The sequence below is a fragment of the Pinus tabuliformis genome, chromosome 3_1 (assembly GCF_031772625.1).
Source record: "Pinus tabuliformis cultivar Carrire ecotype Pingquan chromosome 3_1, CPIR1, whole genome shotgun sequence".
Classification (NCBI taxonomy): domain Eukaryota; kingdom Viridiplantae; phylum Streptophyta; class Pinopsida; order Pinales; family Pinaceae; genus Pinus; species Pinus tabuliformis.
The window spans coordinates 232,463,348-232,481,622 of NC_142301.1; the positions used below are offsets into that span (position 1 = coordinate 232,463,348).

The following is an 18,275-nucleotide window of genomic DNA, read 5'->3' on the forward strand; positions in this document are numbered from 1 at the left end:
ATTAATTTATAACAATGCTATTCCTTTATATAAAGTTTTCATGTTTCTTTATATTTTTAATTTTTGTATTAACACATCTTCATAATTTAACATGTAAGTGTTATAGTTAATTGATTTCTTAAAATATACTTTTTAGTGAAATTTACCATAAAATCTAATTCGAATAAATAATCACTAATAACGTTTAATAAATTAATTTATGCAATCAACACTTGGTGATATTTAATAAATTAATATTATTTATTATATTCACCAATTGAACCCTATCATTTTATACAATTTATTACTGTAAAAATAGTTTCAGATCATTGAATTGTTTAGGATAATTTTAAATCTTAAAAACTTTCAAACTAAAGATCATATCTTTGACGGTGAAACCATTCTATAACTCCCTAAATCATTTTCAAATGACATGCAACATTCTAGCCTTATTGTTTAAAACCACAAGTTCACTTGTATGAAAACACAAATTGTTATGTTATTTTCCAGCGAGTGGAGAATGTCCAGCGAAATAAGTCGCCGCCTAAGAATAACTCCATTTAGGGCTTTGGCGCTTGTTTTAGTACGAATTGCGCTTTCAAAATAGCGATAATTCTGGAACTCTTCCTCCAAAATATGCATGCGTTAACAGATGTGGCTTTCTCCCGAGGCCGTCCTGTTCCGCTTTTTCATTCAAGAGGGAGAATATTCTTAGAAAATTGATCCCGAGGTTTTCTTTCGCGGATTGTAAAGGTTCTTTTCAGAAATGCAGTTTCTGTGAGTCTCCAACGCAGGAATTCTCACGAGAATTTCCATTGGAGGCGGGAATGATGGAAAGAGTAAGTAATTGTTGCTGGCTACCCTATCTGCTGCGATCTTTTGATAAGCTTCGTTAAAATTACTTCTGTTTTTATTTTATTTTATTTTAAATATTTAAATTATTTATTTACAATGCTTTGTTGTGCAGAGGCAGGAAGGCGCAGAATACCCAGCGCATATTACATTTTCCAAATTCAAGTACAAGCTCCAAAATCTCATCACAGAAGTCCGGCAACTTCGAGTAAAATGAGGCTCCAGCACTCTTTTTGTTTTTTGCATGCCTGAAATGTACGCAAATTTCACTTATTATGTTATTTGACAGGAAAAAGAGCAAAATACGAGGAGAGACTTGAAAATTCTCGTCCAGGTCCGTACAATTCGAGGTTCTGCGTAAATACTCTTTATGTCGGGTTATTTGTAGTAATTTAGGTGCTTCTTTTTAAGCTTTACCGTAATGTCACTATGCTTTAATGCAGAAGCAGAGAAATGATGAAGCCGAGCAGCATAAAAAATGTGCAGCTCTACATGCCGAAATAGCCGCAGCTGGCAAAGTCCGGTCGAATTTGGAAAACAAGGTACGGCAAAGGTTCAATCTCTGTAGAGAAAATGGTAAAGAATGAGAAAAATTATAACTGAGGATTCCTGTGTGAAAGAAGCTGGTTTAAAAATTCGATATATATAACTACATTAGATAAATTTGTACAGTTTATATACGTTCCTTGTATGGTGTCTTAAAGAATGGAATAAAGTGAAAGATCACGATGCTCATAATTATCTAAGGTTACTCGTTATAGACGTTTTTGAGAGAATTCGGTCAAAAGTTAGAAGTTAAGCGCTTAAATTTTACGGAAGATGTGTAGAAGCCGAAGGTTAGGTATGGTAGGGTTTTGTTGACAAATAATAACTCCCCTTGGGTATACGATGAGAAAATTCGTATATCAGGCATCTTTGTGTATTGAGCAAATGTAATATCCCTCCCCCGTATACTATCTAGAATATAGATCAAATAACAGAGCTCAAATTTCTTCTCATTAAAACAGATATTCTTGTCCCTCGTTTTCTTTTGGTGTAAGGGTATTATTAGGCCTATTACAACCCTATGGCCCATGTATTAAATGCCCGGCACACGAGCCTGTGGAGAGGTGGCATAGCACAGGTCTTCATGCGGGCTTGACTCTTTAACGGAGACCAACATCTTTATGGACAACGAGCTGGCCAGCATGCCGCCTCTTGATCTATAACTTGTCACTGAGAATTAAGCGATTTAAAATTTTAGATAAGGCCTTAACCCTTCAATACGACGCCAGCTTACTTATATTAAAAAGGCTCCTAATTCGCCAAAGGGTTTTTATGGGAAGAGCCGGTCACGCTACAATACACTCCGTTGAGCACATTGAACTACGACTAGAAGACAAAATTTCGTCCTTGAACTTTTAGCATACGCAAACCTGATCTAGATTCAATAATGATAATTCTGTAAGTAAACATTTAAGAAAGACACGGAAAGAATTGTAACCATTGCTGTTTCTTTGTGTTTTGAAAATGCTTCATGTATTACTTTAGAGGACAAATAAGTAAATCAGGATTTAAGGTGGTCACAACATGCAGACAACAGGGGTGCCATGAAAGTCCTTGTCTATGAGCTAAAAAGGCTAGCATCTGAGCCCAACCCCCACAAGAAGAGACACAACATCATGGAAGAATGCATTGAGGTTAACTCTTAGGGGCAAAGCCAACTCTTGCTATAAGCTCCTTAAATCCCTTAAAGTAAAGGGGTGGGGATCCTTATTGAATATAACTTTATTACAATATTCCCACAAAAAGCAAATTGCAACTAATCAAATTGATTGCCAATGCAATTTGCAGCCACCCCTAACCATCCAAATGTTTCCTATGAGGGGCCCCTTCCATGAGAGTGGAGCTACAAAAAGGGATTGGAATCTAACTTGAAACCATGCCCAAAACCTTGGCAGTCTGTTTCCAAAAAAATATGTTGGAGAATCTCAGCTTTCCAAATGATTTAATGACCTCCTCAACCATTGCACCATTGGATCTCCAAGGCGCTATCTTTTATTTAACCAAGTATCAAGTCATTTGAGTGTTTAATCAACTCATAAAGATTCTGTCTCATAGATTCAATAAGCTCCCTACCTCTTTATCTCCAATCCCTCCATACCAAGTTTTTCCCATTCATTTGCATTTTACATAAAGAACTTTATGGAATCATATGAGATGGCCCCTCTAAAACAACCTAGTTAGCACTAGATAGCTTTTGAGCATGGTTTAGAGTCCTTGATGTGTGCCATTATTGGGTGTCTTGATTCCACAAGTTCTTCCTGAGAAACAAGCCTTTTCTGGCTAACTTTTTGTTAGATTTCCTTACCATTTCCTTAAAACCTAGTAATTGATTTATGATTTTCTAAGCATGTAACCAAAAATACAACTAAATTGATGTTCTGAAACTTAAATCACATATACTACTGAGTTTTCCAATGTTCCACCAAGACTTCAAGACGGCGGGACACGGGTGTGGGGAGACGCACAGAGGGGACATGTGGGAGTACCCTCAAATTTTAGGGAAATTTAGGGTGGACGGGGAGATGTTAGGGTATATAATTTTTTTCAATATATATATATAATTCAAATTTGTATTCAATAATGAAAGCATAAATATATTGATCCATTTAATTAAATAATGAATTACATTGATCCATATTCATTGTTCATACTGGTACATACATCATTCATACTCATCATTCTTCCATACATCACGAGATTCAATAATGAAATACATTGATCCATATTCATCATTCATCATTCTAGAATTTACATTGATTTAAAAATAAAATTTATCATTCATAATTCTAGAATGTAAATTGATTTAAAATTTAAATTCATCATTCATCATTCTGGAATCTAATTAGTACTAAGAAAAATAGACTATAGTAGATACCAATGTTATCAGAACCAAATCAGTGATCGAACTGGAAAGCCCTCTAAACCGAGAATTGGTCGGAATTGGATTGGAACTGGTAAAAAAATTGGACCAAAAAACAATCAACCAAAAAGACCTAAAATATTCAAATTTTAAAGAAAAACATATATATTTATGTGCATCCATATGAATCCAAACCATTTATACACAAATAAGAAAAATTTCTCATTTATATAGCATGTAAGGGTGCATATAACCAAAATAGCACTGAGTGCAATCCATCTCTGAATCAAAAATACATCAACAAACAGGCTCTAGATGGCCTCTAGCATCCAAAAAAAAATCATGCTACAACAAATACCTACATATCATCAAAATCATTACCTATATTGGGATCTTCGTCATCAATGTCACCCTCTAAGCATTAAAATAAGATAGAAAAAATGTAGCATGTCAAGTCAAGATTTTGTTTGAGTGATAGGTACATTTTTAGTAGGGTCATGATAGAGGAGTTTAACAACCAATGCCACTAACATCAAGGTACATAGAGGGCTTGGTGCTCTTGATTAAATACTAGTTCCATACCCTTGTACATGACAAAATCCAATGGAAACGTTGCAATCCCCCTGATCTTGAAATACTGAAAAACTATTAAGTCTGTTGGATTTTGAGTGAGATCTAAAATTCTACTTTCTCAATATGAAATCCAATGAGGTCGGAACCACTCTCAAACATCCTGAGTCATTTCATGGTAATGTTAAAAATTTAAGTAAAAGGATGAAAATGAAAGATAAAGGAGAATGTCACTTTTACTTAAACATTACCATGAATTTCATAGCAATAATAGGGCCACAGGCTTGAATATTAGGCTTCCCCACAAAAAAGTACTTGAAACTCAAAGGGGGTGCTTCTAGGTGCCCCCCTTTTGAGGTGCTGCATCAAGAAGCACCCTTTTTGGGGAGACGCGTCCCCCACAATGGGGAAACGTTTCCCCATGTCTCTCCAAAAGGGGGAAGTGGGGAACGTTTCCCCAGCCGTCCCCCTGTCCCAGGTGCGTGGGAAGCATGGGGTACGTGCGCCCCACCTTGGAGATGCGTCCCTCTGGAACATTGGAGTTTTCTAACCATAGGATGCACAACGAAAGTAAATAAAATTGAAGACAAATCCATGCAACACATAAAACATGGGATATACCCAAGAAATCCCAACTCCGGAGAGAACCTGCTATCTGTGTGTGTGTTTTCTATTAGCTTCAACAAATAATTCTTGACAAATTCTTATGACAAGGGAACACTTCCTTTTTACAACAAAAACCCCTTGAACAACTCCCAATCAAATCAATTTACCCTCTATGGTCCCTTCCAAACTTCTGCATGCTATATGACTTGCGCATTATGGTCTCCTACACACTTCTGCGTGTTGTACGACCTTCCTTTGCCATTCTGCGTGTTGTATAACCACGCTGATGTTGAGTTAAGGTAGAGGTTGTGCTGCTCTCTATTCCTCTCACTTGGTTGTTGAACAACTGAAACCCTAATCTCCTTTCGTGAGCTAACACATACTCTATGCCGAAAATCGAATTGGCCACTTTTGCACCCCCTAATAAGTCAACCTGGGCCGCACCATGATCTTCTGTTGTTAAAATTGGCAACTAGGGCCAAACTCCACATGGGTCATCTCATTTATGACAACTGATATTTTTATTAGATTCCTCTCTCGGAGAGGTGTAGGATTGATCTAAAGATCATCCAATTCTGACATGTACAAATGAAGATATGAATTTATTTATATTATGGACAAATTGTCAAGGTCGGCCAACAAACTCATGTAGGCTCAGAAGCCCAATAGTCACGTCTATTCATCCTCAATGCTTGCCTATAAATACACGATGCATCATCTTCATTTGGACATCACTCATCTTCACCCATCTCTCTCTCCTCTTCTGATTGAGTACGAGTTTCTGGGCAGCTTCTCTCTCCACACATGTGAAGGAAAGGACAACAATTTTCTGTTTTGGGCGTTGACCAGCATTGACCGAATTTAAGGAAGGGTTTTGACCAATGTTGACTTGTTTGACTGCATTTTAGTGAGGGAAATTTTTGTTTGGGCAGGCCACATTTTTGGGCACAGAAATCGAGGCAATCCGTACTGTTTGACTAATGTTGACTGTGGTTAGGGCTGACCACAGGTTTACTGTTTGACTAGACTTTGATTGGGAAGAATTCGACTGTTTTGAAGGCTGTTTCAGCGTGTTGTTTGGAGGCCGAAGTTGACTGAATCTTTGAGGGTCAAATATGCCCTGTTGACTAACGTTGACTTTTCTGGGTAGGGCTCTTTTGTTGTTGTTATAAATGATCAGAATTTGTAAATTGTACTATCTCTCTGTGCTGAACTATTGAAGACTAAAAGAAGATTTGATCAAGGGTTTCCCCACATTGGGGTTTGTCCCTAGCTGGTGCCACATCTTGTGTCCTCTTGTCTTGGCTTGTCTTCTACTGTTTATGTTTATGTTCTATCAACATTTTACTTACATGATTGCTAAATTGAATTGATATTGGGATTATAAAGAAATCGAAGTAAAATTGCTCTAAAGCATAGAACATACCATTGTTGCCTAAAATTAACCTCTGTCGTTGAGATTAACTCATGATGAAGGGTTGAGATCTTATCATTTATTGAATTTAGTCTTTTTAATTTTTCCTAAGTGCAACATTAAGAAATAGTAAATTAAATTAATACTTTGCTAAGTGGCTATCTTGTGGGTCCCTCTATAAGCCTAGGCACCTAGGCATACAGAACCCTTGTTGCTCTTCTCCAATAAACACTCTCTCTTAGAGAGGAAGGTGTTTTGCAATACACCCAACCTGTCTCTGAGGTAAACAAATCTTCCTTCTTCGCAAAGCCTTTGTTAGAATGTTTGCAGTTTGCTTCTATGTAGGTATGTATTGGAGTCTAATTGTACCTCTTTGAACAATGTCCTTGATGTGATGATAGTGTATTTCAATGTGCTTTGAGCGAGCATGAAACATTGGATTCTCAAAGAGCTTGATGCAACTCTAATTGTCACAGTGGATCACGGTGGGTTCTAGCTCCTATCCAGGCTCCAAACAAGCCCACGAGCAACTTTCTTAACTTGATAGCTTTGCCGTTGGCAGGATGGCAGCCATTTAATCGGCCTTTGCTGAGCTCAATGCAACTGATCTCTGCTTTCGGTTAAACCAAGAAATAGTTGTTGATCCAACATTGAATGCACAACTCTATGTACTTTTATTGTCTATGGAACTCACTGCCCAATATACATCAGTGAAGACCTCAAGCCTCACTCCATCAACTTGTCTATATCACAATCCACGCTCTACTGGCCCCTTGAGATATCTCAATACGTTTTTGGTAGCAACCCAATGCACCTTGGTAGGCTCGACCATGAATTGGCTTAAAAAGTTAATTGCAAAACATATGTTTTGCCGCATGTTCACTAAATACATAAGTGGCCCTATCAACTACTGGTAGAGCGTGGGGTCTAGACTCTACTCGCTCCAATCTATATGTGTCTTGTGAAATTTCCTTTATTGCAATTACTTGAAATTATTCTTCTACCTTATGTAAATTATTTGTCTTCAAAAATTAATCACGACATATAATGAATAAAATCACTATTGCAATTTTCACCATAATAACACGAACTGAGAAAAGTAATCCACAAAAAAAAAATAAACACTGATATTTTGGACAATAGTCCCTGGAAAAACCCTTGTGTGGGGAAAAATAGTTCTGCAGACGAGGGTTTATATTATTAATAAATCTTCAACAATTGAGAAATACAACAATTGCTTGCCTAACATTAGCAAAGCTCCGACAAATATTTTTCTCCACTCCTACTAGCAAAATCGAACTGGGAAAACAAAAGTCTCCCTCTGCAAATCCACATAGCTTCTCCCAGGCTGTTCACACCTCCTCCAGAAATTCGCATTGGAAAATTGAAGAGTACAAAGTTCAAACTGGCCACTCAGAAACTCGCACCGCTTCTGAGAAAATTAATCTTGTGTATAATCTTGCCTCCAACAACCTGATAAACCCACTTGCTTTGCCTTTGGAGAGATATCCAACAACTCGCAACTGAATCGAGCCTTTGGCTATTCGCACTTGCTGAAATGGCTACATGCACTACCTGATTTGACCTTCTCTCTGCAGAATAATTCAACCTCCTTTCTCTTCTCGGAACACTGGAATCTTGATGAGGAATTTTTGCAGAAATTCTCTCCTAAATTTCTCTGTTGAAACCACGCTGCTGGTGTCCTCCACACTATCATTGCGCCCCTGGGCCTTGCTAGCACTGTAATTCTATGTCTCGAATGTATGATCTTCAAGTGCCCCATCAATTTTTTCTTATATTCTCTCGTTGATGAATCAATGACCACGATCTAACTCCAATCGATGGCTAAGATCATCTTGACCCCTTCTCATGACTTTTCTAGAAGTCACTAGAGGAAAATCGATTTGTTTCAATTAATCTAATTTAATTAACCACTTTTCCTAAGACTTCGGAAAATAATTAAAAACTGGCTAAATTAATCTAATTAAGACATTTCCCCTAGATTTTTGTTTTTGTTTTTGTTTTATTGTTCTTTCTAGGTCTTGGAGATAATTATCCTATTGTGTTCCTTAGCTTCATTGACACCAATAGAGACTAGAACACTTGTTTGAGCTACAAAAACTAATACTCCCTCTTAGCAAGGAAGGTGTTCTCCACTACTCCCAACTTGTGCCTGAAGTAGACAAACTTTGCCTTACCCAAGGCCTTCGTTAGAATATCTGCAACATGTTGATCTGTGGAAACATACTATAGCCGAATTGATCCACGCTGTAGCTTCCGAAGCCAAATAGCTTCACATGTAACCATGCTTGCTGCCATGTATTCTGCCTTTGTAGAACTCAGTGCCACAGACTTCTACTTCCTCCTGCACCAAGAGACAACTCTTGATCCAATACTGAAGCAACACCCTGAGGTGCTTTTCCGATCCACGACACTACTTGCCTAGTCTGCATCTATGTATCCCATCAATTTGACACCATCACCTTGAGTAAATCTCAAACCATACTTGACTCTACCTCATAGCTATTGCAGTACATGTCTTGCTATTGTCCAATGTACTCTCTTTGGTTCCACCATGAACTGACTGAGAGTTTTGACCACGAAACAAATGTCTGACCTTGTGTTGACTAGATACATGAGAGAGCCTATAAGCTGCCTGTTATCCACAATTTTGTGGGTGATATCCCTAGGAGAAAATTTTCTCCAAGATGGTCCTCAACCGACAGCTAGCAGCCCCTTGCAACCACCAACTAGCTCGTTGTGCCATTTCTTCGCCACCTGAGCCAAGCAAGTGGTCCCTCATCCATCTGTCATGATCGTATGTTTGAAGGTGGGCCTCCGAACCTAAGGGTATGTCTTGTCATTTGCTAATTGAGTATTGTAGTTTGCTTATCATGGACACTTCTGGGAATGGATTAATGGGAGGATTCAACGGAAAGAGTGAGCTAGGTCTGTGCTTCTGTCTCCTAGACCTCATTTGGATGTTACCCTTGGACCCTAGTCTTGTAGGATCTCTTTTACTGACATTTGGGTTCTCGGGATGGTACTTCATGGGAAACCCCGATTTTGGTTGCGTGGTCCCGCTCCCTCATCCACATACATCACTCCCCTCCACTAATTATAACCCCATTCATCACTTCTCCCACCTAGGCCCACATTCCTCCATTGGGTCCACATAGGGTTAACCTCCCCTTCCCCTTGCCCACATCTTGGGTCGGGCCTGGAACGATGCCGCAAAGGTTGATGTAGCTGAAAAGAAAAGTAAAAGCATAATTGGCACATTCAATAGGAAAATGTACCACAAAATGCAAAAGATGGTCGGGACAAACACATTTAGCACGTGGGCAAAAGCTAATGCATGAGCTCTACCCCATTCTCATGGCCATCACCCTGGTTCCTATAGGCCCTAGATGAGCCTCTTTTATCATTCAGGAACCCATGATTGTCCCAACCCCTGGTGGGCAATGAACTGCCCCACCTCAAAGGGGGTATCCACTGCTATACTTTACACATCATGCTCTTACTCCTTGAGCCTCGAGCAATTAACCAAAGAAAAATCATAAAAGGCAAAAGGCATATGAAGAAGGGTGGAAAAATCAAGGCCGGGGTAACTCATGTACCATGATTGCTCCCTCCTATACATTATATACCCAAGTGTGGGCTTCCCCTTTATTAGCTACCCTTATACCTTGGCATGTGACCCAAGATTTCCCCGTCCGTCCCCTACTCGGTTCCATCACTTTATCACATGCCACCACCATTTGAAGGATGTACCTTGGACACATCATTCCCTTTAAAAGTAGAAACCACCTAATAGGGTACTTGGTTAACCCCCTTTGGAGCTTGGAGGCATTAGCACATGCCAAAGCCCACTATGGAAGGACATCCCATTATGAAGTGCCCAATTGTTGTCTATGGTTTGTAAGCTCCTTAACTCGATTTCTTTAAATGACTTGTTGTACCAGGAAGGTAGGGGGACACATTGGATCTTATGTAGGATTGCAGATGGTCCCCATTTTGGGTTTGGTCTCCCTATACGGGGTCCTAACTCTTCAGAGAACTACATTGGCACATGTAGGGTGTGTGTAGAGAGCCATGGGCCCCCGCAACAGTAGACAACATTCCATGGATCCCCAGAGATGTTCAAATATTTCTCGAGTTCCATCTAGTGGACGAGGAAGATGCACCTGGTTCACCATGCCCAACCGGCCCGAGTTGTATCATGCACTTCGCAGATAACCCAGGATCTGTATGATGATGTGGCATCACTTATACGATCATCTAAGCCCTTGCAGATGGTCTACAAGCATTTTCAATCTATTTGGAGACCCATGAGGACACTTGTGTGCCCCCACACCCATTGGGAGCACCACCTTTTTATTATTTGGAAAACAAGGGGCCAATCCCTTGTCCACTACCTTTGGGAGTCCTACTTCTCATTGTGGCACCTACGAACTTCATTAGGCCTCTTAGAAGGCCCAACGACATGTACTATTGATCATTCGACCTCTTGAGAGGCTTATTCTTTTGTTTATGAGCTAGTTTGGTGGGCTTGTCACCAAAAGTTAGTTATTTTGCCCATTAATTTATTCTAGGGGCTAATGTAGGCCTAATTAGCTAAATCGAACTCATTAGAAGTGTATAAATACAAGTGATGTGAATTCATTTTAGCATCATCACTTGGATTTGGAACTTGTATCTCTTTAGAGATTTTCGCCATCCTTCTTGGAGGACGAATTTTGGGAGCATGAAATGAATTTTGATGCTTGGATAATTTTCATATGTCTTGGAGCTTCTTGATGGCAAGTTTTTGGATGGTTGGATATATTCTTATACATGTAAGTACATTTTAATGCTATTCTTTCTTTCTAATTTTGTCACATACATTGTTGCTAGGATTTCGCTATGCTAGGGCTTATTTGTTGCATCTCTTATGCGAAGTTGTGGAAATTTTGTTTTTGGATAGTGAATGCTTCATCTATGGGCCATGTATAATGAATGAATGTTCCTAGGGATGTTTCATTGCTGAATTTGATCTTGATAAGACATTTATCGTGCAAAACGAAGTATAAAGTCTTTGAAGCTGCTTTTGCTGCTGCCCTAGTGCCAAGTGAAGTTGTCTTTGAGGCCTCCTTGTCCTAGAAAATTTTAAGGTCCATATTCATAATTCTACTTGACTCTAGGCACTGGTCCACTCAAAGGTGATCATCTTAAACCTTTCTCATCCAACTCCTCCTTTCACTCACTGATGTCCAACCCACACTACTTTGAAATCTGAAGTATTTATACAATGTTTTATAGAAAAAATATCTTGAAAACAGATTTCAAGATTTGTTACAAAAAATTCATAAAAATAGATCAAAACTACTAAATATGTCATTTTGTTGAGCTCTAGTACTGTTCTGGGCATTCTGGTGTAACTTAGGCCTCAAATAGACATTTATGTTAATCCTGCTGACTAATGAACTGTTTGCTATTCCATCTTTCTTGCATTCTGTTCCGAAAGTTGTTGATGTGCAATGTTGGCTCCCTTTTTTTGCTGTTTTTTCTATTAAAAGCGAGTTAGAGGGACCGATTATTCCTTTGTCATTGATCCTTATCACAATCGCTTTTGGGACGGGCCTATGTTGTATCGCAATTGCATTCGGGATGGGCCTGTGTCGTATCGCAATCACAATACAAAGAAGGGGCTTTTACACTGATTTTCCATGTTTTACCAATAAGATGGACTTGAAAATTCAAGAATCGCAATATATAAAATATTGCATCTGTCCAAGGCTTTCCACATCGCAATCACAACCGAAAAGGCGAAAAGCCCCAAGGGTTAGCTCAACTGGTTGAGTCCTTGTTGTTAAGTGCCTCACTGATTGAGAGGTCATAGGGTCAATTCTCCTTGACGCCCTTGGGGTCATAGGGTCAATTCTCCTTGACACCCTTGGGGTTAGGCCCTGGCTGGCGGGATTTGATTGATTCCATTTTCCTATGTGAAAAAAAAACCTGTGGAGGTTACTTGGGTTAGGAAATCATTCCTAGTAAGTTGGGAGGTAAATTTAGTTGGGTAGCCCTGTAGGAGCATCTCAATAGAGTCAAGAGCATCCCAACCAAGCTACTGATACATGTATTCTTCCATTGTTGATCACTTATGTAAATCGTTGCAATGAAATTTCTTACTTGTTTAATATGTTGTAGATAAATTTTACTTGTATGTTATCATCAAATAAATATTGAGCTATAAATAGACTATTTTCCTTTTTATTGTGTTTAAATTAAATGATAAATTGGTTTAGTTAGAAGACCTAGAATAGGTCCTCACAACTGCCAAATTAACACGAGTGGCTCACCTATACTGTAGTACAGAGGAGGAAGAGTGTAGGTGCATTCAAGAGCATTTCCTGGAGGCCAATTGCTTGAGATTGCAGGGTCGAATTGCTGAAGTGAGAAGGTGGTTGAATTGTTGGAGAGGTTGATTTGCTAGGGCCAAATTTGTTAAAGCATAGAGTTTGTTCAAAGGGAAGACACAGGGTCGAGTTGATAGTGATGAGGTGGGCCAAAATTCTCTTGGACGAATTTATTCTGAGGTTAATTTCCAATGGGCCAAAATTTCTTGGGCCGAATTTATCCAGTGGGGCCAAGTTGCAAATTCCAGTCAATGCATATTTCCTTGTGGGTCAAATCCTTGATTTTCCTGAGATTAAATTAATAAAGGAGAATTGTTGTGGGTCTTTCCCTGTTGTAATGTGTGATTGATCCTCTCTATCTTTTATTTCCACCGCATATTTTTGGAAGTTAAAATACTAGTGATTTTATTTTTCAACACTGCATAATTTATTTGGTTAGTAAAATAAATTGCTGGGAATAAATAATTGTTACAGGAAAATAAATATGGGCTGGTATTAGGTGATTTAACAAGAGACCTGGGATACCTAATATCAAACCTCATATGGTTGTTACAATCCTTTGGTTTGTGATCTTTGGCTTACAATGTTGGTGATAAAATGCTACAAAGTTTTGTATGCACCTCTATTGACATGCGAGGTAACAAGGCCTTATTCTATGTTATGTGCTCATATAGTCCCTTATTGTTTTCATCAAGCTTCACCATGTCATCTAGATGCCAACACTACAAGATTTGATACCATGTCAGAGATTGGATATATGGAATAATTTAGAGAGAAAAAAGAGTGAAAAGGCGGGGATTGTATTGTACACCTTATTTTATTTAGTTATTAAGCTAATAAATTAAAATAACTTAATATTATTTATGACATGTCACTTAACTTTATTAAATGCCTAACACTAATGTACTAAACTATAATATTATCATATGACCATTATAATAAAACAACTACATTCTCATTGTATATTGTTTATAATAAATTTATTTTTCTGATCATGTTTACATATCTCTATGTAATAGCAAGAGTTGAAAAAATGCTTCTTGATAATTCCCGCGTTGTTGTGAATGATGTTTTTTTCCCTTTCCATATTTATTTAATTAGTAAGCACACATAAAAATTCTTGATTGCCTCCATGTCATTATCTTTCTAAGCTCCTCCGTTTTGCTTGATTCAAAAGGTAGGAAAATTGGAAATTAAGAACTAAATATTTACAGTCCTATACTATTATCTATAATACAAGCAATGGTGTCTACAAATAATCTTATTGGCAAATTTTATCTGGCTTATATATCCATTGTGAAAATTCCAAACACGAAATTCTATTGCAGTAACTGATTTATTTCTCCTACTTATTTTTCCAGAATAAGTATTTAGAAAACCCTTCAGTAAACATCAAAATAATTCTATTGCAGATGTCACATAATAGCATAGAGAAAAGAACAGAGAAATACAAGCACAAGAATCAATCACATCAACACAATTATTTTTGGACAATCATCCCCGAAAAAATCCAATGCGGGAAAACCAGTGCAGCAGATGAGGGTTTATTTATTAATCTTCAACAACAATCTCTTTACAAGGAATGATTTTGCAGAACATAAAGAAATTTGTGAGAAAACACCTGAGATAATTTTTCTCCTCACTTTGGAGAAATTTTGACACTACAGAGACTCTCCAGAGTTCTCTGCGTCACCTTTGTGTCACCTTTGCGTCATCTGTGTTGAAGAATCTAGAGAAAATAAGTGTAGTGTGATTCTTCGTTACTTGATAACAACTTGTGGAGCCTTTTCTTACTTAGCTTAATCTTCTTCTTCTTATTATTAATGGATGTGTGTGAACTTCATCAAACTGCTACCAAAACATGAGAACAAGAACAAAAGATGTTGGCTCTCTGCCAGGGCCAAAACCTCTCCTCTCTTGAGAGGAAAACCCTTTACTAAGTTTCTCTTATTGAAGCTTCTTATTGATCAATGCCAAACCCTAGACCCCTGACTTGAATATCCTCGAATCTCCAATCAAGTCCTTCTGACACTTTGTTTCCTCGACACTTCCTCCTTTTGGCACTTCGATCTCCTTCTTCTGAGACTTCGTTCTTCTCTCAATTGTTGATAGACCTTGTTGCACTTTCTGTAGAAGAGACAACTTTTGATAAATTCCTTTTCTTGTGATGATCCCTTTCTTCTGCTTGACCAAATGAGCTCTTTCTTCAAGGTGTAGGTTTGGACTTGTTAAGTTATGGTATGTTCTATGCTTAGTGCAATTTACTTCAATTTCTTCTTATTAGCCCAATGTCAATTTCATTGTTTAGCAATCACATTAACATAAAGTAAAATGCTGATAGAACATAAATAAATCGACAGAAGACAAGCCAAGACAAGAGACACCAGATGTGGCGGCTAGCCAGGGACAAACCCCAATGTGGGGAAACCCTTTGATCAATTCTTCTATAATCTTCAATAATTCAGCACAGAGAGAGAGATAGTACAATATCACAAGTCTGATATTTTATATCAGCAATAATAAATCAGCAACCAGCAAAGTCAAAGCTAGTCAAACAACCCTGGATTGACCTCTAGTCAACCTTGAAGAACTCGGTCTTCAACAACAAACTTCAGCAGCCCAAAACAACCCTCAGTCAACGGTCAAAACAGCAGTCAAAACTCAGCAGCCTACGGTCAGCCCTAACCAGTCAACACTGGTCAACAAATAGATCAACGCTGGTCAACGTAGCACCCAAATAGCACGTGTAGGTCAACGCACTCTTTAACAACCCTGCACTTGGTCAACACAGCCCTAGAAAAGTCAATGCTTCCCTAGAATCAGTGAATGCTGCCCTAAAACATAAAATCCGTCCTTCCTCTTGCACGTGTGAGAGAATCTGCTCCTACGCTGGCCCAATGAGATGAAGAGAGAGAAGATGAGTGTTGAGATGATGTGAAATAATGCCTCAAGGTCTCTTCTATTTATATGCCACGTTGGGGTTTAGCTGGGGGCGTGCAACACAATTTTACTTGCTGGCCGACCTTGATAAATTTGTCAAGAAATACAAATAAATTCATATCTCCATAAATACATGTCAGAATCAGATGATCGTTAGATCAATCCTACACTTCTCAACGACAGGAATCCAAGAAAAATATCAGTTGCCGTAAATAAGATGACCCACATGGAGTTTGGCCCTAGTTGCCAATTTTAACACTCCCTCTCAACTAGGGAGAACTTCATCTGCTAATCCATCTGTCCATCAGTACTATCTTTGCCATCAAATGCACTGCCCTGCACTGGTCTGCTTTGCTCTCCTGAACTATGAAGAAGAAGAAATGATTGAGGATGTATCATACCATCCTCTACTGACCCAAAGTCAGTCCCAAATAAAAGAGAGTGCTCAATAGCACTCTTACTGATCTTGAGTCAATTCCAGAGAGTGTGTCATCCCACTCTTACTGATCCCAGATCAGTTCCAAGAGAGAGTGAGCTATATCACTCTTACTGACCCGAAGTCAGTTCCAATTGATCCCAGACCAATGTCGGTCATCCTAGCATAGGGAGTACGGTAGATACACGACGCGTCCATCAGTACTACTATGGTCCCTAACCCCATTTCCCTACTCATTGGCCAAATGAGAGGTACTTCCCATGAGTCCCAGATTGCATTGGTAGGATGCCTCGACAGGAGAACCACTCATCCTGTCCATAAGTTGCCAACGGGCATCATAGGAGAAGGCTGAATCATTCACCTTGTACATGGCGTACCATTAGGGGAGGGTGAGTTGCGCTATGGTCGCTTGTCGCTCCAAGAAGTACCCCAAGCCCCCCAGAGCTTCCAGAGCTCAATGCATGCATCATACAGGACCCTCATAAGAGGGTCTCTCAACGACTCCAAGTCGTTCTCGGAAAGTCAAGAATTTGACCTTTCCCAGGGGCTTCGTCAGAATGTCGGTGACCTGTACCGATATAATGGAGCCTTATTGCTCCTCGCTGTACCATATCCTAGATAAAGTGGTACTTGATATCGATATGTTTGGAGTGATCATGAAATACGGGATTCTCTGATAAACGAATCCCACTCTGGTTGTCACAAAGGATCACGATAGTATCCAATGTATATCCAAATAGCTCACTGAAGAGCTTTCGCAACCAGACAGCCTCACAAGAGGCCATACTTGTAGCAATGTACTTTGCCTCAGTGGTGCTCAAAGCCACCGACTTCTGCTTCCTGCTCATCTAGGATATCGAGGCAGATCCCAAAGAGAAACAACACCCGGAAGTGCTCTTTCGATCCACCACACTGTATGCCTAATCAGCATCGGTATATCCATGTATTCTCACATCTTTGGTAGTGTATCTCAACCCATGAGTGATTGCGCCTCGAAGATATCTCAGAAGGTTCTTGGCACCAATCCAATGTGAGTGGTGAGGCTCAACCATATGTTGGCTCAACGTGTTGACTGCAAAACATATATCCGGACGGGAGTTCATCAAGAATATCAATGCTCCTATGAGTTGACGATACTTGGTAGCAGTTCCCAAAGCAGGTCCGACAGCACTACCACTTAACTTCTTGAAGTCAAGCTCCATCAGGGTAGTCACGGGCTTACAGTCTACCATACCGAATCTCTCTAATATCTTCACCACATATTTTTCTTGAGATAGGAAAATCTCCCCTGGTTTCTGCCAGACTTCCAGCCTTAGGAAATAGTGCATCAGTCCTAGGTCCTTCATCTCAAACTCAGAAGCCAACTCCGTCTTACATTTGTGAATGAGAGGGTCTGCACCTGTGAGAAAGAGGTCGTCAACATACAACACCAGTATGAGAGGCTTATCATCTTCAACCTTAAAGTAAAGGTTCAGATCGGCTTCACTCCTAGTGAATCCCAACTTCATCAAGTAGCTATCGATCCTCTCATACCAACCTCCGGGTGCTTGCTTCAACCGGTAGAGGGCTTTCTTCAACCTACACACGTGAGATTCCCGATTATGAATCTCAAATCCCTCGGGTTGTTCCACATAGACTTCCTCTTTGATCGAACCATGCAAGAACGCGGTCTTGACATCTATCTGATGTAGGTTCCATCCTTGCGAAACAACAAGGGCTATGATTGAGTGGATGGTGGTGTATCGGGCAACAGGTGCAAATATCTCATCATAATCTATACCTTCCTTTTGAGAGAAGCCACGAGCGACAAAACAAGCCTTATACTTTTCAGCGCTTCCATAAGCTCCATGCTTTATTTTGTAAAGCCACTTCGAAGTGACAACTATTTTGTCCTGGGGTCTGGGGACCACATCCCAGACATCGTTCTTCATGATGGACTTGTATTCCTCAGTCATAGCATCCTTAAATACTTGATGCTTCAGGGCTTCTGCGAACGATGAAGGCTCATTTTGAATGATCGTGCTCATAATGGTCAAGTATCCCTAATACCTGGTCGACTTCTTACTTTCACGGAAAGTCCCTCTGGGTGCAATGTGTCCTTCGGCATCATCAAGTGTCCCCCTAAGCCATGAGGGCCTCTTCCTAGAAGAGGAAGGCTCTTGCGGAGGGGGATCA

At 39.4% G+C, this 18,275-nt stretch overlaps 1 protein-coding gene across 4 annotated transcripts in view; it reads left to right on the forward strand.

Moving 5' to 3' along the window:
- Positions 1-463: 463 nt before the first annotated feature.
- Positions 464-18,275, forward strand: part of LOC149186655 (uncharacterized) — a 158,196-nt gene continuing 140,384 nt past the window's right edge. For 2 of the 4 annotated variants that reach the window (XM_089411080.1, XM_089411079.1), the window contains exons 1-4: positions 464-818; positions 947-1,039; positions 1,121-1,165; positions 1,275-1,373. In XM_089411080.1, coding sequence (XP_089267206.1) covers positions 807-818; positions 947-1,039; positions 1,121-1,165; positions 1,275-1,373 — 249 coding nt within the window. In that variant the 5' untranslated portion in view covers positions 464-806. The remainder of the gene's footprint in view (positions 819-946; positions 1,040-1,120; positions 1,166-1,274; positions 1,374-18,275) is intronic. The other 2 variants (XM_089411078.1, XM_089411081.1) reach the window with 1 other exon arrangement.